This window comes from Somniosus microcephalus, chromosome 11 (assembly GCF_052327205.1).
Source record: "Somniosus microcephalus isolate GS21.2 chromosome 11, FLI_Smic_1.0, whole genome shotgun sequence".
In the NCBI taxonomy this organism is placed as follows: Eukaryota; Metazoa; Chordata; class Chondrichthyes; order Squaliformes; family Somniosidae; genus Somniosus; species Somniosus microcephalus.
This window is the reverse complement of record NC_140997.1, coordinates 29,828,416-29,854,525: the sequence shown is the minus strand read 5'-3', so window position 1 is coordinate 29,854,525 and position 26,110 is coordinate 29,828,416. Positions and strand designations below refer to the sequence as shown.

The following is a 26,110-nucleotide window of genomic DNA, read 5'->3' as shown; positions in this document are numbered from 1 at the left end:
CGACAATCGGGTGGATTCTGCAATGGGCGGGTGATCTGCTCTGCCAGGTTACCACCCAGGCGGTGAAGTTAAAATCCCCACAGTGTTGGAGTAACTGACTAAGTATAACCAATACATTAACAATACTGCTAGTAAACAGGAACTTCATACAGTTAATACAGCTGCATTGGTAACTGGTCGAAGGGTCTGTTGCTGAAGTTAAAGTGCAACTTTCTTTTTACATTCAGTTATTAAATTAAATAAATTGGACTTCTGGGTGTTCAAATTGTACCCCTCACACCCAAATACAAATGAGCCAAGAGGGAAGAAACAGAAAGAGCGAAAAAGAAATGAAAGAGGAATAGAGACAATGGGCTAAAAATTGAGTAGTGCACCGGAAATTGAGTGGTTGTGCCCCAAGAGGGAAGCGGGGTGCTACTGGAAGCGCCCCGCATCCCTCTTGGGGCGCTGCGAGTCAATATCGCGGCCCTATGTGCTGCAGCACCACACGGCACGTCACGCCACAGTATTGCAGGTTGTGCAGTGTGACCCGGGGGCCCAGTTGGGCCCCCGGGGATCGGGAGTGCAGGCAAAAGAGCCCAGCATTCAAGATAAGTGCCGGGCTCTTGCAGCACAGCCAGCACTCTGCGGCGGGGGCTGGGGGGCCCGTTCAGGAGGCCGGGGACAGGAGCGCAGGCAGGTGCTGGCAGGTGGCCAGCAACAAAAATGGCCACCCCTCACCTCCTGGACCGTAGGTAGGCCCCCCTGACCCCGTCGGACATAGCGTCCGGCGGTAAGTCAGGGAGCCCTCCCGCAGATCGCAGCTGGGGCGCAAGCACGGCGATGACGTCATTGCCGGCGACGCAGCGCCACAGGTCGCTACCAGTTAGCGCCATCGCTAACCTCCCTCTGAATTTTGCGGGAGGCATGGGTGGCGCCGTGCCCGGGCACCAGTTACTTTGCGCCCCGTTAGGGCCCTCTTAGGGTGCTAACGGGAGGCGCAAAGCAACCCAATTTTCCCCCCAATATTTCACATGGTGTGAAATGTTGCTATTTGTGTAACGCAGCCAATATATATTCCAAATTACTTTATCAAAACTTACCTTTTTGGTGGCGGCCTGCAGCGGTCCCTTTAAGGACTTCTGATTAGGCCGCATGTCAACCTGGTTTTCCTGAACACTGCCAGCTCGGCATCGGCGGCATTCAGGGCAATCTAATTTGGTAAAGGGGCCATCAAACAATTATTAGGCCCCTTATTTGCATATGCAAAGAGTAGTGTATGTACCTTTAAGAGAGAACTACTTTTACAGCTCCTGTATACTGTAGTACCGGCAGTGACCACACCTGTATATAAGCCTTGAGCATGCCTCTGTACCCCAGTCTTGAGACTACCCTCCTCCAGTAAACACCTGTTCATTGTTAAGTTACAGCATCCGTGTGGTTATTGAAAAACATCATACTCTCAGAAACACGGATCTAACAGTGGCAACGAGTGTCGATTCGAATCTACCTGCAACTCTGCATTTCCCTTCGAGGATTCGCTCCGGGAGGGCGGTGGAAGAAAGTCGAGGCCAGAAACACGGGCGTCGACCACGAGCAACCGCCCAGTCGTCCGGCAGAGAGTGAACATCGCAGGGGAGGCTGTGGAGAGCCGGGCTTGGTTCCCCAGCCACGACGATCAGCAATAGACTGACGACAGGTACAGCGCAGACCCTTCCCGGATAGCGGCGGCTGGAGCCGACCGACGGTGGAAAGCCGAGCAGCGTCGACGGGGTAAGACAGAGGGTGAAGCGCACAGGGCGCAGCCGGGGGTTGAAAACCGAGCGGCATCGAGGAAAAACAAAATGGAGAGAGAGAGGGTAAAGCAACAGCCGGGTTCAGGACCGAGCGGCGGAAACGGGAAAGGCGCACAAAAAAAAAGAACGCGCAGAGCACAGCCAGGGCTCAAGGGCTGAACAGTGTCCGCGGGGAGAAGAAGGTAGAGCGCGGGAGACGCCATTGAGCCGCGGAGAAGAAGGACGCAGGAGACGCCATTTTTAGAAGCCGCAGCGGAGAAGAAGTGTGAGCGCGGGAAGGAAGGAAAGCGCGGGAGACGCCATTTTGTGCCAGCGGAGAAGAAGGGGAAGCGCGGGAGACGCCATTTTTGACAGTTAAATCACACCCAGGGATGCCGAAGAGTGGCAGTATCTCTACGTTCGACAATGAAGTCGAAGATTGGGCGACATATGTGGAACGTATTGAGGTGTATTGCAGGGCGAATGAAGTGCCAGATGCTAGGAAAGCACTGGTTTTCTTAAATTCCATGGGTGCAAAAACTTATGGGTTACTGCGAAACCTAATAACCCCAGAGAAGCCGGTGAACAAGAATTTCGAAAGCATAGTAGAAATCCTACAGGACCACTTAAACCCCACACTGCTGCTGATAGCAGAACGATTTAAGTTCCATAAAATGAACCAACACAAAGACGAAAGCAATGCTGAGTACCTAACGGAACTACGCAAGCTATCGAAACACTGCCAGTTTGGAGCGGGACTAGCAGATACGTTAAGGGACAAGTTTGTGTGTGGGCTGCAAAGTGAAGGAACCCAGAAACGGCTTCTATCAGAAAAGGATCTTACGCTGGACAAGGCTTTCAGTATGGCAGTATCACATGAAGCAGCCGCAAGGGGCGCTGCAGAGATACAACGGAGACCGCAAGAATATGGCACCAATGAAATGTCCTATGGAACAGGGAAGTGCTATCGCTGCGGCAGAACAACACATGACCAGAAGGATTGTTGGTTCAAGGACCAAGTGTGCAGACAGTGTGGAAAAGCAGGACACATAGCAAGAGTCTGCAGGTCTGGGAAGAAAACCAACAGTAAGAAATCTCCACAGGAAAAGTACAAAAAGGTACACCAGGTGATGGACAGTAGTTCAGACGAACAGAAAAGTGACACAGACTCCGGAAGCAAGGAGCTGGGTTGTCTGAAACTACATAAGGTAACCAAAATGGAGGATCACCAGACTATCTGGGTTACACTCAAGATAGACGGAGTCCAAGTGAAAATGGAATTGGACACAGGATCAGCCCTAACAGTCATAAACCAAATGGACTACAAGTGGCTATTTTCACATATACCTTTGAAAGCTACAGAGATTGTCTTGAAGACGTACACGGGGCAAAAAGTCTACCCCAAAGGAAAAATAAGGGTGAAAGTGATATATAAAGGCCAGGAAATACCTAAAATGGATATATATGTATTGCCAGATGGAGGACCACCACTGCTAGGACGTGAATGGATCCGGAAGATACAATTAGATTGGCATTCCATACAGGCACTGAAGGTTGAGGCCAAAAAGGATGACGACGTCACACCTGGACGACTGTCAAAAATGCTAACTGATGCAAAAGAAGTGTTCCAGGAGGGACTCGGAACACTAAAAGGCATAACAGCAACGATTAAAATAGAGGAAAATGCAAACCCAAAATTTCTTATGGCCAGACCAGTGCCTTATACGATCAGACCAGCTGTCGAAGCAGAGCTGGAAGGGTTGGAACGTTCAGGAGTACTGTCCAAAGTAGACTGGAGTGAGTGGGCTACACCCATCGTTCCTGTAATGAAGAGGTCGTTGAGTAATACGCCTGGGGAACCAAAGAAGGTCCGCATCTGTGGGGATTTTAAGGTGACAGTGAACCCAATCCTTCACACGGTACAATATCCGCTTCCACGAATTGAGGATATTTTCGCCTCGCTATCTGGAGGTAAACGCTTCACCAAAATTGATCTAGCCCAGGCGTACTTGCAAATGGAGGTAGAAGAAGCCTCGAAACAATACCTTACGATTAACACTCATAAAGGTCTTTATCAATACAACCGGCTGGTGTTCGGGGTAGCATCGGCTCCGGCTATTTGGCAAAGGGCGATGGATCAAGTCCTGCAAGGGATTCCAGGGACCCAGTGTTATTTGGACGACATCCTGGTCACGGGTGAAAATGACAGTGATCACCTCGCCAACTTGGAGAAGATGCTCACCAGATTAAAGGAATATTGGCTACGAGCTAATCGCCACAAGTGCGAGTTTTTCCAGAAGCAGATCTCGTACTGTGGCCACGTCATCGATGAAGAGGGGCTACATAAGTCCCCTGAAAAGATTGAGGCAGTAGTCAAGGCTCCAGCACCGGAAAATGTGTCACAACTGAGGTCGTTCCTCGGGCTGGTAAACTACTACCATAAGTTCTTACCAAATTTGTCCACCGTATTACACCCACTGAACACCCTACTGCAAAAAGGGGTACCATGGAAGTGGAATGATGAAAGTAGACGAGCTTTCCAGAAGTGCAAAGAATTGATCACATCAAAAGAGGTGTTGGCCCATTTCAACCCAGCATTACCAATTCGTTTGGCATGTGATGCATCACCTTATGGTACTGGAGCGGTGCTGTCGCACAAATTCCCAGACGGGTTGGAGAGGCCAGTAGCCTTTGCGTCTCGGTCACTAACCTCAGCCGAGCGCTACTACGCCCAGATTGACAGGGAGGCCCTCAGCCTAGTATGGGGAGTAAAAAAATTCAACCACTATCTGCATGGGCAGAAGTTCACCTTGCTGACTGACCACCAACCACTTGTCTCCATCTTTAGTTCTAAGAAGGGCATTCCAGTGATGACGGCACAATGGTTACAAAGATGGTCCCTGTTTCTAGGGGCGAATCAATATGAAATAGAATATAAAGGCATGAAACAGCATGGAAACGCTGATGGGCTATCGCGCCTGTCACTGCCTGCTGTGGAGGAAGAACCAGCAGTGGACCCTATCGAGATATTTTATTCGTCAATAATTGAACGATTGCCAGTAACGAACGCGGATATAGAGAAGGAGACCCGCAATGATCCGACGCTGTCTCGGGTATATGATTTGACGGTGAGGGGATGGCCAACACATGGCGACTCACTGTTGCCAGCATTCTCATCCAGAAGAGAACAGCTGTCAGTATGCCAGGGGATAGTGATGTGTGGATCCAGAGTGGTGATTCCACCCAAGTTAAGGGAGAGAGTGCTAAATGAGCTACATGAAGGTCATCTGGGGGGAGTGAAAATGAAAAGCCTTGCTAGGGCTTATGTGTGGTGGCCGGGAATCGATCAACAAATCGAAGACCTAACCAAGAGCTGCTCAGGATGCCAGAAGGTCCAAAATGCACCACCACATGCCCCTCTACGCCCATGGGAGTGGCCCTCCTCTCCATGGCAACGGGTGCATATTGATTTCGCTGGTCCATTCATGGACTCAATGTTCTTAATAGCAGTGGATGCTCATTCGAAGTGGCCTGAGGTGATAAAAATGTCCTCAACCACTACAGAGAAAACGATTGCAGTCCTATGGACCATATTTGCCAGAAACGGCTTGCCAGAGCAGATTTGCTCTGATAATGGACCACAGTTTGTGTCCAAAGAGTTTCGAAAATTTATGAGAAGGAATGGGGTAAGGCATTACACATCCGCCCCGTATCATCTAGCCACAAATGGATTGGCTGAGAGGTTCGTACAAACCTTTAAGAAGGCGATAAAGGCCATGTGCAACGATGAAATTCCACTACAGCATAAGGTGGACAATTTCTTATTAGCCTACCGAAACGCGACACATGCAGTTACCAACCAGACCCCGGCCATGATGTTCTTTAACTGAAGGTTGCGATCTCGTCTGGACTTGCTTAGACCAAATGTGCGAAGAAATGTTGAGGATAAACAATTCCAGCACATCAATGAGAAGCCGACAAGGAGCTCCAATGTAGGACAACCAGTCTTGGCCCGTGACTACCGAACAGAGAAATGGCAACCCGGAACGATATGCACACGGCAGGGGCCATTAATGTACACAGTGGATGTCGGGGAGAACATTGTGAGACGCCACGTTGATCAGATCTTAGCGTCACAAGAACGAGTCAACCCCATGTCTTGCGTACCTGGGGATGAACCCAACATACCGGTAGCATCTACCTCCGAACCAGTAGCAGTGGAACCCGATGAACTAACCGATAAAAAGGGGCCAGAATCGCCTCCGCACCAAGAACAAGAACCTCAGGAAAGGCGCTATCCCGAAAGGGTCAGGAAGCCGCCCCAAAGACTGAATCTATAAATGGACTATTGTTATTTAAGGTACATGTTAAAGTGTTAATTGTTATTTGAATATTATGGGTACTACTAATCTAAAAGGGGAGGAATTGTAGTGTATGTACCTTTAAGAGAGAACTACTTTTACAGCTCCTGTAAATGAACCAGTGGACGTAGTGTATTTAGACTTCCAAAAGGCATTTGACAAGGTGCCACACAAAAGATTATTGCTTAAGATAAAAAATCACGGGATTGGGGGTAATATTCTGGCATGGATAGAGGATTGGCTATCTAACAGAAGGCAGAGAGTTGGGATAAATGGTTCATTCTCAGACTGGCAATCAGTAACTAGTGGTGTTCCGCAGGGGTCAGTGCTGGGTCCCCAACTCTTTACAATCTATATTAACGATTTGGAGGAGGGGACCGAGTGTAACATATCAAAGTTTGCAGATGATACTAAGATGGGAGGGAAAGTAGTGAGTGAGGAGGACATAAAAAACCTGCAAGGGGACATAGACAGGCTAAGTAAGTGGGCAGAGATTTGGCAGATGGAATACAATACTGGAAAGTGTGAGGTTATGCACTTTGACAGGAAAAATCACAGAGCAAGTTATTATCTTAATGGCAAGAAACTGGAAAGTACTGAAGTACAAAGGGGTCTGGGGGTCCTGGTGCACGAAACTCAAAAGGTTAGTATGCAGGTGCAGCAAGTGATTAAGAAGGCCAATGGAATGTTGGCGTTCATTGCTAGGGGGATAGAATATAAAAATAGGGAGGTATTGCTTCAGTTGTACAAGGTATTGGTGAGACCGCACCTGGAATACTGCGTACAGTTTTGGTGTCCATACTTAAGAAAGGGCATACTTGCTCTCGAGTCAGTACAAAGAAGGTTCACTCGGTTAATCCCGGGGATGAGGGGATGGACATATGAGGAGAGGTTGAGTAGGTTGGGACTCTACTCATTGGAGTTCAGAAGAATGAGAGGCGATCTTATTGAAACATATAAGATTGTGAAGGGGTTGGATCGGGTGGATGCGGGGAGGATGTTCCCGATGATGGGTGAAACTAGAACTAGGGGGCATAGTCTTAGAATAAGGGGCTGCTCTTTCAAAACTGAGATGAGGAGGAACTACTTCACTCAGAGGGTGGTAGGTCCATGGAATATGCTGCCCCAAAAAGCTGTAGAAGCTACATCATTACATAAATTTAAAACAGAAATAGACAGTTTCCTAGAACTAAAGGGAATTAAGAGTTACGGGGAGCGGGCAGGAATTTGGACATGAGTCTAGGTTCGGATCGGTCATGGCCCTGTGGGTAGTAGAGCGGGCCCAGGGGCCGTGTAGCCTGATCCTGCTTCTATTTCGGGTGTCTAATTCTGTTAGATTCAGGAGATGGTTCTGTGATAGTGGATTGGCGGTTAGGATCAGATCAGCCATGATCTTATTGAATGGCGGAGCAGGCTCGAGGGGCCGATTGGCCTACTCCTGCTCCTATTTCTGATGTTCTTATGTTCTTATACTGTAGTACCGGCAGTGACCACACCTGTATATAAGCCTTGAGCATGCCTCTGTACCCCAGTCTAGAGACTACCCTCCTCCAGTAAACACCTGTTGATTGTTAAGTTACAGCATCCATGTGGTTATTGAAAAACATCATACTCTCAGAATCATGGATCTAACACAAAGTGCCTAACCCCTTTTTCTGGCGTGGGCATGGGCCCTGGATGCCTCTTTTGATGCCTATACCAATATGGCACTTGGCACACTTTCAGCTCAGAATGTGCAAACACACCGCCTGCCATTTTGGACACCTTTGCAGCCATCTTACACTGAACTCCCTATATTAGGCCGAGGCCTAGTATAACCGGGTTCTGGACTACTTTCCGGTCTTTCAGGTGCACTCCCGCCAAAGTTAGCCCAGGAGTGTGCTGGAAGGGCGCAGCGTCATCGGATTTCTAGGCCAATGGCTTTTAATGATAGAGTATGACTGCCAATCTTTTCCACATAAATGTTGTCATGTACTGATTGTAAGAGACATGGGGCTGAATATCTGTGGGGGTGCATTTCGGCTTAATAACCAGAATGTGTCCATCTGGGACCTCAGCTACTGACCCGGCCAAAGTTAGTCAGTTTAGGAGAGGTCCATTGATTTGCATGGCCCAGGCCAGTCCCTGCGCTGCTTGGGTTATATCTCTGGCACCTGCCTTCCATCATAGCCTCAATTTGCAGCAGAGGTCTGGGAGAAGAATGGGAAGTCGGGGGTGGGGGGGGGAGCGGAGGTTCTCAGCTCCTTCGAACGAACTTTGATCCGTCCTCAGTGGCTCCCTTTGTAAGGGGACCCCATTTAAACAATAAAGAAATGAATTTACTTTTTCTTCGGTGATCTAGGTCATGATCCAGACCATAATCCAGGTCTGGACCCCCATTCCAGCTGCCAATCCTCCCCTTCCACTGACTGAGAGGCTGGAGTCAGAGGAACGATCAGCATTTGGAGTCCTCACTCCAAACTTCAAACCTTCTTGTGCCGCTGGTCTTGTAAGGGGGTGGGCACAGGCTCCGCCCCTTACAAAGCCACGGAACTCCCAATATTAGGCCGGGGCCTACTATAACCAGGTTCCTAATTTCCAGTCCTTCAGACGTACTGCTGCCAAAGTAGCCCAGGAGTGTGCTGGAAGGGCCATGGAGCTTACTATACACTTATTTATAATCTTAACTGTGTCATATGTAATTTTCTAACAGCTACTATGAATAGTTACTGCAGTAATATTTATTGAGATATGTGCTAGTGTGGCGGAGCCACTAAAGGACTCAGATCGTTTGTATATAATTCCCTTTAACAACATGTTAGCTACAGCCTGAGTCTGTATATTTATACTGTTTACTTGTACAGAGCGTGATTACTTTAACAGCGTGGGTAAACACGATGACGTCACACCGTACATCACGTGATCCCCCACTGGCTGGAAGAACGTCATGACGTCAACCACGGGACCAGGGAGCAGTCCTCGTGGAGCCTCCGAACTGAATAGACCTACACTCGATGTTCTCCTGCAGTTACTTGTTTAAACCTGTTAGTTTCCATTAAACTTCATTTTGATTAAGCGCCTGAGTGGACCTCAGTCTTTGGCTAGGAACTGAACATTCCTACACTAGTCACTTTCTTTCTCCCTTATGTTAAATTTATTCTTTAGGTTCTGCCGATTTTTCTACTGAGCAGTAACCTGTTTCTAGAACTCTCCTCTAATTAATTGGTAGGAGATGCAATGGTGAAACCCAGGCCGATGAGGCCTCTCATTCTATCCTCTTTCCATGTGGAGGAAACAGCTTACCTCTACTTGGTGCCTCCCTTTGATGGTCATTTGAGATTGGGAATTCACACTGCTGGGAGGGGATACAGGACAAGGCAACGCCCTGTTGCATGTTATGTTCGCACGTTAGTGATACAGAGAAGGACCAGACATGAGAGAGTTATTCACAAGTTTTTAATCATTAAATATTTACTTCCATTTTATGCGCGCTTTGAAGCCATTCAGTACAATTGTTTTCCTTTTACCAGAGGGACTGATTCTCCTGACTTTGCGGTTCATGCTTTCAAGTGGCTCCTGGAGATGGTTCAATCCAGGAAGGCAACCCCAGTACAAAAAGTGAACCTTATAAGGCCGGTGAAGGAAGCTGCAATTCCTTCTGAAAGCTTCAGAGCATTGCTCCCTGTGGCATCGTCAGTCACAGCAGGGAGGAGGCCCGGCACAGTGCCTGGTACATCCAGCAGCCAGCCAGAGAAAACAAAACAAAACAATTTCTCAGCACAAGCTCATAGTAATCTCAAGGGGGAAACTGCCAAAGTGGGATCAAACGACAGGTCAGCAGTAAGTTACACAGAGAGAAAGAAAATGACTGCAGCTACCACAATATTATGTCTATTTTCACACCGAGGGATTTTTCCGATATTTCATACTTACTTCATTTAGATTTCTGTTGTGAATGCAGCCTCTGCAGTTTATCTACTAGTTAAGTATGTATACTATTCCACCCACCAGTTGTGGTCTTCTTCTTCTTATCGTGTCTACACACTGTTCCCTTTGGGGAACAGTATGAAGTAGTGGAAGGATTTTTGGCCGCATTAAACGCTCCTTCCGTGACCGTAACCATCTTCATACCAGCCATTAGGGTGGTTAGTCCTATGGCGGGAGGGTTTTACGGGCTCCCACAACCCATACAAGGGGGGGGGCCACGGGGGGGGGGGCACCCACACCCACGGACGCAAGTATCCTGCTGGATGTCAACCCAGAATTTAGAGCCGGAGCTCCGACTCTACTTGCTGGGACTGTCTAGAGCGGGGTTCGAAACCCTACACCTTCTGGCCCAGCGGCAGGGATGCTTACCGCTACGCCAAAGGCCCACTCCAGTTGTGGTTATTGTATAATACATGATTGCCCTGAAATGGTCGCAGGGAATTGAGTCAGAACAGCCGAGGGTGAGGAGTTTCTTTCAAATTTCTCTCCCCACCTTTTCCCCACCCCTTTATAAAACCTGCCTGACTGCCATTCCATCAAACTCAGTGGAATGATAATCGACAGGTTCTGTCAAGGGCGGGTGATCTTCCCCCGCTAGATTAGTGCCCAGGCAGTGCAGACAAAAGCCTATTCCACAGTCTCTGCTGCTACCCACGCCTGCTCACCATCCAGACCTCTCAACTTTTACACATTTGACGTGAGACTCACTCACTTTAGTTTGAAAAGGTGGCCTTTTTTTATGAGCTTCGCTCTTTAAAAAAAAGAATCACCGCTCCAGCGTCTGCCTCAATCGGTTTGCTGATTTCCCCGGTGCTGACTGCTCTGCTGACAATTGTCAGATATTTCTGGTTTACGAGTCATACATTTCTGACGCAAACCAGGAGTCTCCAAGTTGGAGTCGGACTGTGAGCCTTTTTAATCACTGTTTCTGAAGAGTTTAAACAATGTCATCTCCATACAGATATCAGCTGCAAACAGTATCTTTCACCATACTGCTAATGAAAAGCTTAACACATCTGATTACAAAGATTTATATCTGGATGGAGAACTATCACTCACGGTTATCCATTGCTGCCATCAACATTTTATACATTAACTTGGCATTATAAATATCTGAGGCTATCCTCATGGAAACCACAACAAGCCTATTATTTTTACAGAAGAACATAAGAAATAGGAGCAGGAGTAGGCCATTCGGCCCATCGAGCCTGCTCCACCATTCAGTAAGATCATGGCTGATCTGATCTTGGCCTCAACTCCACTTGCCCGTCTGCTCCCCATAACCCTTGACTCCCTTATCGTTCAAAAATCGGTCTATCTCCACCTTAAATATATTCAATGACCCAGCCTCCACAGCTCTCTGGGGTAGAGAATTCCAAAGATTCATGACCCTCTACAGAGAAGAAATTCCTCCTCACCTCCGTTTTAAAAGGGCGACCCCTTATTCTGAAACTATGCCCCCTAGTTCTAGATTCCCCCACGAGGGGAATCATCCTCTCTGCATCTATCCTGTCAAGCCCCCTCAGAATCTCATATGTTTCCATAAGATCATAGGATTACATAGGATATACGGCACAGAAACAGTTTATGCTCCACACAGCCTCCTCCCGACTTTCCTCATCTAAATCTATCAGCATAACCCTCTATTCCCTTCTCCCTCATATACTTGTCTAGCCTCCCCTTAAATGCATCTATACTATTCGCTTCAACCACTCCCTGTGGTAGCGAGTTCCACATTCTCACCACTCTTTGGGTAAAGAAGTTTCTTCCGAATTCCCTATTGGATTTCTTGGTGACTATCTTATATTGATGGCCTCTAGTTATGCTCTTCCCCACAAGTGGAAACATTCTCTCTGTATCCACTCTATCAAAACCTTTCATAATTTTAAAGACCTCTATTAGGTCACCCCTCAGCCTTTTTTCAAGAGGTGAAAAGTGAAATTTACGTGATAAGAAGGATAATATATTTACACGATGCATAAAGGTGACAGTAGTTTATGATTTTTATATCACTTGCAATGCTAACTGACGTAAAAAAACTACTAGGCACTTTTAGTCTAAGTATTAAACAAGGCTTTAATCAACTGATTTTCAACATGGAGATCTAGTTGTGTCCTTCACTAGTTCCTGTTAAAGAATGTCCTGAGCTAGCTGGGCCCATGCCCGAGTATTTATACTCTCCCTGGACAGCGCCACCAGCAGGCCACCCAGTATCATTTCATAAGTCATTTCCACATGAATGACAAGATTCATGTCACTAACTACAACCAGTGAGTTGGTTATGCTGGCCAAGGTCATGTGCAACATAATATTTCTAAACTACTGTAGCCTACTGTGTGCTCTGTTTATACTAAGAATTTTTAAAATTGACTTCAATTTTAACAATTTTCAATTATGTGTAGGGTCATTTTTGGTACATGTATCCTATATACCTATATCTATGTAGTGCATACTTGCAGCACACACATGAGTGCTGTATACTTGTGCTTTGTATCTGTGAGCTAGGAGTAGTGAAATTATAACAGTTTTATAAAGCACGGGTTTATGATTTTGCTACACCTAATGCACAGAGGAAATCATTACCCCTGCTGTATATCTGGACTGTATACCTGCTATATGTAAACACTGTGGGGGAGAAATTGGGTGAGTAGCGCCACTTGTTAGCGCCTAAAGAGGCAGGCAGTGGCTGTAGCGCCACTGGCTGCACCTCCCGCGATATTGAGTTGGGGCGATACTGGTGGTGTTAGCCTTTTGCGCTGCGCCGCCACCGATGATGTCATCGGTGTGCGCAGCGCCCCATTCGCGCCCCGTTCACGATATTTGGTTGCGAAGGCCGCAGTTGCGCCGTTCGCTACCTGCGCCCGGTTCATGGGGCCTTACTGTGCCAGCAGCGGCGCAAGTTAAGGTGGAGGTGCGGGGCAGCTGCCTTTTTCGGCGGCCGCCTGCCAGTACCTCCGTCCCTGGCCTCCTGACCTCCCCCCCACCCCCCGCGGCATTGCCGGCTCTTTCCCGAGAGTCTGGCACTTCTCCTCGGTGCCGGGCTCTTTTGCCGGCATTCGCGATCGGGGATCGCGCTGTTGCAGGCCCCTCCCCCTTAACAATGGGAGGAAGGCCTGCAGTACCGCAGCGTGCCGTGCCGCAGCGTGTGGCGCTGCGGCACGTTGCGCTGCGATATTCAGTTTCAGCGCCCTAAGAGGGATGCGGAGCGCCTCGAGCCTCGCCCCGTCTCCCTCTAGGGGCAATGAAACTGAATATCTGACAATTGCTGAAGACTCGAACGCTGCGCTAAATCCTGCGCTCAGGCGAACTTGGCGCCAGTTTGGCGCCTCAACCCAATTTCTAGGCCTATATACCTTCTGTACACCTAAGCCAGTACTGTAACACCCACTGTACTTACAGATTGACAGGCTGCACTAGAAGATCCTTCACAATTGTAAATAATAGAATTGAAGAGCACAAAAGTACAAGATAGATATCAAATACACAAATATAATATCCCTCCCACTGGTTTCTCTTGCTGCCTGTGAATAGTGTTACCGGTGAAATGTAACCATCAGAACTCAGTCATTTGATTAGTGCTATTGCTATGTTAGATTCGTGGCAATATGAACTGGAACTGGACCAAATCCCTTTGTTATGATAACAAAATCCATCATTCTGCACATTGCATTCCACCACATGCCATAAACTGTCTCCACCACATTCTGTCTGCTTTATACACTAAAAGTGCATGTGCGTATATATTGTACATGTGAAAAAACAAAATAAACCGCTTCACTGAGAGCCAGCAAGACAGTGACCTCAGTCAATGTGTCTGCAGAGATTTAAAGGCTGACTCCAAATTAGGGGTCGCAGTGCAAGTTTGATAAATGGGAGCAGGCTAACATTTCAAATGGAATCAGATGTTGCCCATTCAAGAGTTAAATACAGATTTGTTTAGATTGACTTACTTAGAAGTTAATCGTGGGCCTAAGACAATGCAGGCTGCCCCACTCCCTTCCTTAAGGATGCAATGTGAGCAAAGGTGCAGTGAATCACACCGAACATTCATCAGACAGCGGAAGGACAAAGAGTCAATCAGAAGGAGTTGGGGGAAGGTCAGATTGCCAAACATGAAAAGAATATCGTGATCCCAAAGCATCAGACCAGATAAAGAAAGTACTGCTTGCTTCCTCAAATTGATTGTTATTATTTCCAAGGAACAGCATTGTCCTGCTAAATGCACGCTCATGCAGGGAAGTATAGTTCAAAACGCACAGTTCACAGCATCATTTCTGACTACAATATATGCATGATATGATGTATTCTTATTTGAAGTTGACTTACTGCATACATGCCAAAACCAGGGAACAAAGCAAAACATCAGGAAACAGCTACTAATCTCTTTGACTGTATTCCCTTAACCCTTCGCCCTGAGTAGAGTCCACTTTTGACCACAAAACACATAGCGTGATACATTTAAATACTCATAAGTGTGAAAACTTGGGCAAAACTGTTTCTAATGGGAGTGATACGTTAGAAGTCGATGATTAGATGAGGTATTGAGCTGGCGGTGATTTAAAAGAGTTAACAACAGGTTTGGTTTTGACAAATAACAGCTGTTTAAATGTAAAATGTTCAGCCCTGTTTCTTCTTTATATCTATTGTATTACATAACATATTTAGGAATGGTTGCCTGCATTCAATCTTATCTTACTGCGTTGGCACAGATAAGCAGACTGCGTAGGAGAACGTTGTATGAGTTATGATTATGTAGACTGCCAAACATTTTACTCTGAGGTACAACCTGAACCCGTCCAGCTTGAATAGATCATCTCGAGCTAACATGTTCAGTGATCTCTGGGGTTGTTAATCCCATTGCTCTGAGAAAATTACTCCCTTTTATTAAGTAGCTGTTTTGGGTGGAAAAGGTCTCCAAATGTAGGCAGCATAGTGTCTTACAGCAGTATTCAGCCATTACTAAATTTGAACATAAGACTGAGCATCAGTGTCCAAGGCCACAAGGAATGCTGACTCAGTGGAGCTGCTCACTGATAGAGGACATAAGAATAAAAATGACACGCAATGTTACCCCTGGTACTGTAGTAATTCCTGTTCAGAGGTTGGGGTTCAGATAACATGGGGAAGCCCTCATTCCATCTGGACCAGGGATGTCCAAACTACAGCACATGGCTCACATGTAGGGTTCTCAATTCTGATTGGATATATACTTCCTGCCTCCAACCTCCCCCCCACTCACACACTCCCGCCATTGTTCACCTGACATGTCTGTCCTCGCAGTGTCCCGCCTTTCCACGGCCAATTGGAAAATGAACAGACTCTTCATTACCCGATTGGATGGTTCTTGCCTGTCGGTCAAACAGCCTTTTTTTCCCATGTCCAATATTTTACTTACTAAAAGTGTTCACAGAAAATGTTAAAAAGCACTTTTTTTAATGCCCCTATGATTTTTCTCCTGGGTTCCTCATAGCAGTGCCTTGGAGATTATTCTTTAATTCCTGGAGACTCCAGGGCAATCCCCGAGCATTGGTAACTGTACTCACATGTGAGACCCGAGCCCGAGTAGCTCAGTCCTATTTGTGTTTATATTTCTTATTTGCTGCTTTGTCCTATGTGAATTTTGTGGGCCAAGGGTTTGAAGGGGCTGTTCTTGGTGCCTCATTGATGGATAAGTCCTAAATTAGCACATCAAGATATGTTAGTATCTGCAGTTTGAGATAGGGACACATTAATTGGAACATGGATTTATATATGTGGCTCTTGAGGCTGATACGATGCACTGATGTGGCCCATGAGGAGGAAAAAATTGGCCACCCCTGATCTAGACCATACCATATTTGACATTAGTTTGTTTAATGCTACCATTGGGTGAAATATGAAAGACTATTTAAATCTACAGCCATGTCATCTCTGTCATGATGAGCTCAGAAAAACATGGCAGAACCATAGGCGGTAAAGAATGATACAAGAGTTGAGCAGGGGCTATCTGTGTTAATTAGTCAAAATGACTAATCTGAATATATTACATTTCTAAGTTTTCAATGATACAGTGCAAAATATTTCTTACTTTACGGTAATACGAGCTAAGACTGAAAAACTTAAATACAAATCTTCCAGTTTCCTTTGTTTTTCTAGAACTTATTAAAAGCAGATTATTTCATTATCCTTTCCTGATTGCCTTTAGGATAAGTACTGTGCTGTTTGCCCAGTCTTCAAACAGTGATGTTTCGTAAATAAATAGTGTCTGAAAGGATTTGATTCCTTAGGGGGCAGTATATTCATGAGTGCTTGTGTGATGAAAGGACAGAGATCACTGGTTAGAGACAAAACCAGATGCATTGTTGCCAGTGGAGATATCTGTTCAATGTACCTGACATCTCACTGATTCCTCCCTTTTGTAACTACCTACTTTATACATCAAAGGCCCTGTGGAATTTGCTGATAAGTTTGCTCAGCTGAGTACCAGAGAAGAATTTGTGTGTACCCTTGGAGTCTCGGAATATACATTAGTAGAGGAGATTAATGGGAGATTACACTGTGCTGGTGTGCTATACAGATAAACCTTTATCAATTGGCCTGCAATATAAAGGCCAGTCTTGACTCTGTCTGCTCTACAGCTGTGAAGTAATATTTGTTGCAAGTTTGCATGCAAAATTCCAAGAGTGAATGCAGGTATTTGCCCTGATCTAATACTTTATTGATACTGAGTTTCTTGTGCATTAGTCCAGACTCAGTACAACAACAACAACTTGTATGTATATAGCGCCTTTAATGTAGTAAAACATCCCAAGGCGCTTCAAAGGACTTTTATAAGACAAAAAATTTGACACCGAGCCACATAAGGAGAAATTAGGGCAGGTGACCAAAAGCTTGGTCAAAGAGGTAGGTTTTAAGGAGCGTCTTAAAGGAGGAAAGAGAGGTAGAGAGGCAGAGAGGTTTAGGGAGGGAATTCCAGAGCTTAGGGCCTAGGCAACAGAAGGCACGGCCACCAATGGTTGAGTGATTATAATCAGGGATGCTCAAGAGGTCAGAATTAGAGGAGCGCAGTTATCTCGGGGGGTTGTGGGGTTGGAGGAGATTACAGAGATAGGGAGGGGTGAGGCCATGGAGGGATTTGAAAACAAGGATGAGAATTTTTAAATCAAGGTGTTGCTTAACATAAGAACATAAGAAATAGGAGCAGGAGTAGGCCATTCGGCCCTTCGAGCCTGCTCTGCCATTCAATGAGATCATGGCTGATCTTCAACCAGGATCCAATGTAGGCCAGCGAGCACAGGGGTGATGGGTGAATGGGACTTGGTGCGAGTTAGGACACAGGCAGCCAAGGTGCGAGTTAGGACCATGGGCAGCACTTTAATTTCCAATGTATGCAGACACTTGTTTCCGCTGTTGGCTCCCAGCAGGGCACCTCCAAGGTTACATTTTTTGTGTGCTGTTTTTGCACAGATGGGCATCATGATTCTGTGCACACATTCATGCACTTTGATTTTTAGCAAAGTGCCGTTGGTGTTGACTGCGTGCTTCACTGCAAGTATCGGGATCGATCCGCCATTTTGCTCCTGATTGAATCTGCTGTCAGTTTCTATCGGGCTGCTCGCTGAATAGGCAGATTGCGCCATTAGAAGTTATCCTGGAGAAATTCATTGTTTTTTGTTGGGAATGATTAAGAGCGCAGAACATGCCGCAATTGTGGTGGCTCTCATAGGTTGGGCTTGCGGAGATGTCGTGGGGATCTCCAATCACCATGATCAAATGGGGAACTGCAGTCACTTCTGTATATAAAAGTAAAAGAATAGTTAAAACAATAATAGTTAAGGGGTGAAGGAGGGAGTCTAACTGAAGGTATGGCGGAGATATATAAATAGCAAATAAATACTTTGCATCCGAATTTATAAATGATGGTGGAAGTGAGAACATGGATATACTAGAGGAGGACCTGGAGCAATTGCTAGAGATAACTGCAAAAAAGGAATTGATTCTGAAAACATTATTAGAACTCAATGTATAAGGCATGCATCCTAGAATGCTGAAGCAAGACAGAGAGCAGACTCGAGAGGCTATGTCCACAGTCAATCCTCATTAAATATCCAAATCCTGCTGAAGGACTGGTCGGCAGCGAATCTGATACCCTTGTTGTAAAAAGGGAGAGAATCATAAACTGGGTAACTATAGACCAGCTGTTCTAACATCAGTTCTGGCCAAACTCTTAGGGGTCGATTTTCAAACAGTCGTAAAGATGGAGATTCATGCTGCTGTGAGGCTCGAGTCATTGTGAAGCCCGGGCCTCATTAGCATGCTGGCGGTGAGCTGTGGGCGCCTCGCTGCAGCTTGCCGCTTCTGGGAGGGAGGGAAATCGGTCGGCTCCCGCGTTGACCCAGCCGGCAGGTTGGGCCTGGGGGTTGGGGGAGGGTCGGGGGTGAAGCAATCCTGAGGGCAGCCTCGAATGGGCCGGCAGCGGGCCAGAGTTTCTTTGGGGGTCCAGGAGCTGCATTCCTGTTCCTCCTGGGCCCACCACAAAGAATATTGCAAGTTTCCTGAGCTATTTTGTGAGTGGCCTGCAGGAGGCCCATTCAGCCCTGCTGGTTAGACCACTCGCCAGTTGGTGCAAGTAGATGGAGCATGTGCAATTGGGGTCCTACAACCAGTGTAGGGCTGTGATTGGCTTATTTAAGCAGCCTCCCCACCTGTTTGCAGCCTATTTGCCCAGTCGCTACCTCTCTTTCCTCCTTTAAGACGCTCCTTAAAACCTACCTCTTTCACCAAGCTTTTGGTCACCTGTCCTAATATCTCCTTATGTGGATCGGTGTCAAATTTTTTGTCTTATAACACTCCTGTGCAGCACCTTGGGACGTTTTACTACGTTAAAGGCGCTATATAAATATAAGTTGTTGTTGTTGTTATAGACCCATCTGAAAATTGCATCAGGAGGGCCTTTGGCATTAATGGGGGCAGTTGAGGTGCCCCCTCACCCCCAATTTTCGATTGCAGTTGGCAGTTGAAAATTGCCCCTTAGAATCCATAATTCAAGAGAAAATTAGTAAGCACTTAGAACAACAAAAACAACAGCAACAAATGGCATTAGAAAACACCCTTATTGCAGAAATATATGCCCGGGTGCTCCACAGATCCGTAATCAAACAAATATTCCAAAGAAGGAGACATTAGGAGGGGAACTAAAAGCTGGCTGAAAAAACTAAGTTTTAAGGAATGTTGCAATGGAGGAGAGGTAGGTGGAGAGGTTCAGGGAGGGAATTCCAGCACTTAGAGCCCAGACAGCTGAAGGTACCGCCACCAATGGTGGGGCGAAGGAAGTCGAGGATGCTCAAGAGGCCAGAAATGGACTAGAAGAAATTGTGATGTCGGGCAGCAGACTGACAACACAGAGGCAATGGAGCGGTCAAGAGAAGAGGTGGAGAAGTGGAGCTTGGTGTCATCAGCATGCATTGAGAACCTAATGCCGTGTCTTTGGATGATGTTTCCAAGGGACAGCTTGTAGCTAAGGAAGAAGAGGGGGCCAAGGAATTGCACAGGTTATTCAACGACAGCCAACATGGATTTGGATTAGTTAAAGGTGTTATGTTTGACAAATTTAAAGAGGCAACCAATTGGATATATAAAAGGAATGTAGTAGATGTGGTTTATATGGATTTTCATAAGGCATTCTATAAGGATGTCTCACAGAGAACATTTGGCAGCATGGATAGAAAGTTGATTGATGGGCAGGTAAAAGAGTTGGGGAATAAATTAGTGTTGCTTGGATTGGAAGCGGTTTCCTCAGGGGTCAGCGCTGAGTCCACCTTTGTTCTCAGTATATATGATTCGAACCTGGGTAGAAGGAACACAATCTTACAGTTTGCTGAAGACATAAAAATAGGAGGTTTGGCAAACAATGAGGAGGATTGAAAAGACTTCAGGAAGGTACAGGCAGGTCAGAGAATGGGCAAACAGATAGGAGATGCAATTTAATGTGGATAAGTGTGAGGTAATACATTTTGGAATAAAAATAAAGAATGGGAGTATAGACTTAATGGGGAGAATTTTAACATGGGTGGGCAGGTGAGATTGGGTGCGGGTAGGGGGTTAAATCAGTAAGCTGGCTCCAACCCACTGACTTACGCATTTCACTGCAATGTGTTAAGCTGCGTGTGAGCAATCCCCTCGGGAGAGGCGGGTAGTCAATTTCAATATGCCAATTACAGTACAAAGGGATCTGGGGGTCCTGGTGCATGAAACACAAAAAGTTAGTATGCAGGTGCAGCAGGTGATTAGGAAGGCCAATGGAATCTTGGCTTTTATTGCAAGGGGGATGGAGTATAAAAACAGGGAAGCCTTGCTGCAGTTATACAGGGTATTGGTGAGGCCACACCTGGAATACTGCGTGCAGTTTTGGTTTCCATATTTAAGAAAAGATATACTTGCTCTCGAGGCGGTTCAGAGAAGGTTCACTTGGTTGATTCCGGAGATGAGGGGGTTGACGTATGAGGAAAGGTTGAGTAGGTTGGGACTCTACTCATTGGAGTTCAGAAGAATGAGAGGCGATCTTGTCGAAACATATAAGATTGTGAGGGGGCTTGATCGGGTGGATGCGGTGAGGATGTTTCCACTGATGGGTGAGACTAGAACTAGGGGGCATAATCTTAGAATAAGGGGCTGCCCTTTCAAAACTGAGATGAGGAGAAACTTCTTCACTCAGAGGGTAGTAAATCTATGGAATTTGCTACCTCAGAGAGCTGTGGAAGCTGCAACATTAAATAAATTAAAAATGGAGATAGACATTTTCCTAGCAGATAAGGGAATTAGGGGTTACAGGGAGCGGGCAGGGAAGTGGACGTGAGTCTAGATTCGGATCAGCCATGATCCTATTGAATGGCGGAGCAGGCCCGAGGGACCGTATGGCCTACTCCTGCTCCTACTTCTTATGTTCTTATGTTAATATTAACATGGCTTTTGGAATTTAATTTTGGGTCCACAGGTTTCCCAGGCTTCCTGGAACTTGGCAGTGAATGCAAGACAAGAAGACAGTAGCAATTGAGCCATGACAGGGAAATATGCCAATAAGTACTCAATACTCATAGCTGCTTTCTAACCTGCTTGTGTGAAAGGGGTTCTTCACAGTACTTGGGCTAAGAGGTTACTTTACACACTTTGGAGGTGTCATCTACACTTTGGAGATTTGGAGGTTTAATCTGCACTTTGGAGCTCTGATCTATCAGTTCAGCATGGGTGCCACTTACGCTGTGTTACTTTGGACCTCAGGTGAGGACCAAGATGACCAGCACCAGCAGCAGATGCAGCAAGAGCAGCAACAGGAGCATCAGCGACAGCCTGCTGCTCACACACCTGTAGCTGCACAGCAGAGAGGGGACCAGCAGAGAGGGGACCAGTAGAGAGGGGTCCAGCAGAGAGGGGACCAGCAGAGAGGGAACCAGCAGAGAGGGAACCAGTAGCGAGAGGGGACCAGCAGAGAGGGGACCAGCAGAGAGGGAACCAGCAGAGAGGGGACTAGCAGAGAGGGGACCAGTAGAGAGAGGGGACCAGCAGAGAGGGGACCAACAGAGAGGGGACCAGCAGAGAGGGGACCAGTAGAGAGAGGGGACCAGCAGAGAGGGAACCAGCAGAGAGGGAACCAGCAGAGAGGGGACCAGTAGAGAGAGGGGACCAGTAGAGAGGGGACCAGCAGAGAGGGGACCAGCAGAGAGGGGACCAGTAGAGAAAGGGGACCAGCAGAGAGGGGACCAGCAGAGAGGGAACAGGCAGAGAGGGGACCAGCAGAGAGGGAACCAGCAAAGAGGGGACCAGCAGAGAGGGGACCAGCAGAGAGGGGACCAGCAGGGAGGGAACAGGCAGAGAGGGGACCAGCAGAGAGGGAACCAGCAAAGAGGGGACCAGCAGAGAGGGGACCAGCAGGGAGGCGCAGCTCACAGGAGGCACTACCCATGAAACAGGGTCTACAAGCAGAGGATCAGTTTCCTCGACATGTCTGAATACCAGTGCCTCAGGAGGCTCAGGATGTCACGTCAGGTGGTGGCAGACATCTTCAGCCTGCTGGATTAAGACCTGCTGCCAGCTAGACCTGGTGGCCATGCTTTATTAGTAGCTGTCAAAGTCACCAACACCCTCAACTTCTTTGCCTCCGGATCTTTCCAGGGATCTGCCGGAGACATTTGCAGGATCTCGCAGTCGGCAGCACACAAATGCATAAGACAGGTGACAGATGGCTTCTTTGCCAGGGCCGGCAATTATGTCAACATGTCCTGCGATGGCGCCAGTCAGAATGAATGGGTGTTCGGGTTTGCGTCTCTGGCTGGCTTCCCACAGGTGCAGGGCATCATTGACTGCACCTATAAATAGAGGCAGTGGGGGTGATTTTGCCAATGGGGAGCTTTTGGAGGTGGGACTCCCACTTGTCGGGTTTTAGTCTTGCCTCCATCGACTTCTGGCCAACCCACGCTATTTTCCCTTGATTGACCTTGTTAAGGCCGCCCAGCGGGCTTAGCAGGCCAATTATGGGAAAGCCAGTTGCAGAGAACAGATGAATTGTCATCTTTTGACAGCTCTGTGAAGCTGTCAAACAATGACATTCTCTGTAGTTTGATGAGGTCTTGAATTCAAGACCTCATCAAACCTCTTTCTTTTGCAGAAATGAGAAGGTTGTTGCATCTGTCATCTCTACCGCATACACGCCGACCGAAGCCTGCAGGAAGATACAAAGGTAAGTACACTTTTTCTAACACTTTCCACTTACCTCAGATACTCACCTCTCCACACTTGCACCCATCACTTACCTTCACAGCGCACTTTTGCACCCCTCCGACCCCCGTAGACCCACTGCTTGCCTCGGTGACCCTGACGGGGTTCGGAGCCTTCGGGAAGCCCGCACTTGTGTGGGCAAAATGGTGATAAGCCTATTTTTTGCCTGTTAACTACCTGTTAACAGGCAGTTAAGTGGCTGTAATCGCTTCCCGCCTCCAAGGAGACGGGACCCGGCGCGCGATGGCTACCCGCCTCCTGGCAAGATGGTACGGAGGCAGGTTGGGGGCGGGTTGGGCACCCGCCCTCAAATTCTGCCATTTTCTCGGCAGTCCCGCCTCCATACCTGCCTTCACAGGGCCCATAAAGTACAAAAGCAAGGGAGTTATGATGAACCTTTATAAAACACTGGTTCGGCCTCAACTGGAGTATTGTGTCCAATTCTGGGCACCGCACTTTAGGAAGGAGGTGAAGGCCTTAGAGAGGGTGCAGAAAAGATTTACAAAAATCATTCCAGGGATGAGGGATTTCAGTTATGTGGATAGACTGGAGAATCTGGGGTTGTTCTCTGTAGAGCAGAGAAGGTTGAGAGGGGATTTGATAGAGGTGTTTAAAATCATGAGGGGTCTGGACAGAGTAGATAGAGAGAAACTGTTCCCATTGGCGGAAGGGTCAAGAACCAGAGGACACAGATTTAAGGTGATTGGCAGAAGAACCAAAGACGACATGAGCAAAAACTTTTTTACGCAGCGAGTGGTTATGATCTGAAATGCACTGCCTGAAAGGGTGGTGGAAGCAGATTCAATCGTGGCTTTCAAAAGGGAATTGGACAAGTACCTGAAGGAAAAAAGATTGCAGGCCTACGGGGAAAGGGCGGGGGAGTGGGACTTGCTGAAGTGCTCTTGCAGAAAGCTGGCATGGGCTAGACAGGCTGAATGGCCTCCTACTGTGCTGTAACCATTCTATGATTCTATGTAGCAATTAAGGCACCCATAGATCACACAGGAGTATTCATCAACCACAAGGGCTTCCACTCCATAATTGTGCAGCTGGTGTGCAACCACAAAAATATCTTTATGCAGGTGTGCGCAAGATTCCTGGGCAGCTGCCATGATGCTTTTGTCCTGCAGCAGCCCACCCTCCCTGATCTCTGCGCACCTCAAAGCAGAGTTCCCAGCTAGCTGCTCAGAGACAAGGGACACCCACTTAAAATGTGGTTGATGACACCTCTCAGAAACCCAAGGAATGAGCCTCAGGAGCGATACAATGAATACCATGTGTCATCGAACAAACCATCGGCATGCTGAAGATGCACTTCAGATGCCTGGACAGATCTGGAGGTGCCCTTCAGTGTGCACCAGCCAGGGTGTCCAGAATGGTCATGGTGTGCTGCGCTCTGCACAACATTGCGCAGCAGCAAGGTTTGGACCTGCAGGAGAAACAAGGCGCAGAGCACAGAGCCTCTTTGGATGATTCCAAGCAGGAGAAGGAGGAGGAGGTGGAAGGTGATGCAGGCAACGCACCACCAGCAGTGCACATTGTTGCCTGAGGTGCCCGAGATGCCCTCATTATTGTGAGGTTCACTTAGGTTCCACCTTTGCACCCATGTAACAACCACATGCAAAAGCCACTTTGCCGCCCCCTCCCACCAATGCCATGAACAAAAAGCAGTCCTGCAAACAGCCAAGCATCTCTTTCAAGCTCTGCATCAATTCATGTCTTCCCATTCATCATCACACAACTGAAAAGGCCACTTGCCAGCCAGCAACCAAGAATGGGCAAGATGGGAAAGTGGTGCAAAAGAATAATATTTATGTGGCTCAAATACAAAACAGAAACTTAACATTCTACATTGTGTAACACACCCATGTGCATATCCTTGTACAACTACAATTCTTTACTCTTCCTTTTCCTAGCACTTCTATGTGGTGCAACCCCTGTGGCTTCAGCATAGGTAGAGGCAGGCTGTTCAGATCACTGCTCTGACTGCTGAGATGTTCTTGGCTGACATTCACTTGATTTTGGAGCCTGTGAGGGACCCACCACAGACTGCTCCACCTGCACCTGTATCGGGGCAAACTCGGCCTTCAGGACCCGAGGCAGCACATGGGTTACTGACTACTGGGGGTGGGGGGCAACGGGTGAGAAGTGGAAGCACTTTGAGCTGAGTCCCCTTTCAACATCATCCCTCTCATGGCCCAGCCATATTTTCCTGCTAGCAATGTGCTGGAGAACACTTAGTTGCAGATCAGTTGGGGGGTTGAATGGCCAAGGCTAGGATATAATTCATCCTATTTAAGTGTGCAAGCCATTGGTGAAGCCCTGCGTGCACTCGTGTGATTGCCGCGTGTGATTGCCGCGTTTGATGCTCCATGTAGGTGACCACTTTTTCCATGGAAGAAGACAGCATCGCAAAGGCCTGTGACATCATGCAACTCAAGCTCGAGACAAACTCCTCCAATCTGTCTGCAAACGTGGAAAGTGCGGCCGGAACGCCTGCCAGTACATCACAGATTCTCTGCTGCTGCTCCCGAAGTATCCTGGTTGTCGACGGCAGAGCTTGGAGAATCCTGCGGCCTCCGACGCGGACGCTCCACTGCTGTCCCTGACTCCACCAGCTGCTCTTGCTCGCTTGTGAAGTGCGAGTCACCATGTGAAAACCCAACTATCTCTCTAAGTTCTCCCACCAAAGTGCAAGTATCTGAGCTGGTTCATGGTCTGCATAAGTCCTGTGACGGTGCACCCTCAGAGGGAGTGAGCTCCTCTGAGGAGTTGTCATCGTCATGGGTCACCTGGACCACCTCCTGCTGGATACGTGAAGACCCTGTGGGAGATAAAAGACATGCATGAGTAGTGTGAAGGTAAGAATGCTTGAAGTTATGATTATGTACATGATAATATTTCAGTGGCTGTTGACATCAAGTCAACATGACTGAGTGTTGTATGCCATGTGATTGTCTGATATTTAATTCTGTCACCAGGTAGCTGGCAGGATCCCATCTCCAATGGCCAGGCACACCGAGACTCCACTGATCTCCAGCGCCTCCTCCTCTGCAGATGTCAATTGAGAGATGGTTGGAGGGCCCTCCCTGGTGTTTTCTGCTCTCTTCTCCTGCAAGGAGGGAAAGAAGAGAACTATGAGTGAGAGTAATGGCATGTGTTCACCCGATGGATGGAGAGCATTTGTTGAGGGTGACTATGAGGGATAGGCATGACATTGCAATAGGATAAGGGTGAGTGTCAGTGGTGGATGGATAGATGGGGATGTGACCAAGTGCA

General features: G+C 47.4%; 1 protein-coding gene across 1 annotated transcript in view; it reads left to right on the top strand.

The window, feature by feature from the left end:
- LOC147110442 (maestro heat-like repeat-containing protein family member 1) overlaps positions 1-25,763 on the top strand; it is a 119,586-nt gene extending 93,823 nt beyond the window's left edge. Inside the window, exons 2-3 of the mRNA XM_086002233.1 lie at positions 25,210-25,366; positions 25,738-25,763. Coding sequence (XP_085858359.1) covers positions 25,210-25,366; positions 25,738-25,763 — 183 coding nt within the window. The remainder of the gene's footprint in view (positions 1-25,209; positions 25,367-25,737) is intronic.
- The last annotated feature ends 347 nt before the right edge of the window (positions 25,764-26,110 follow it).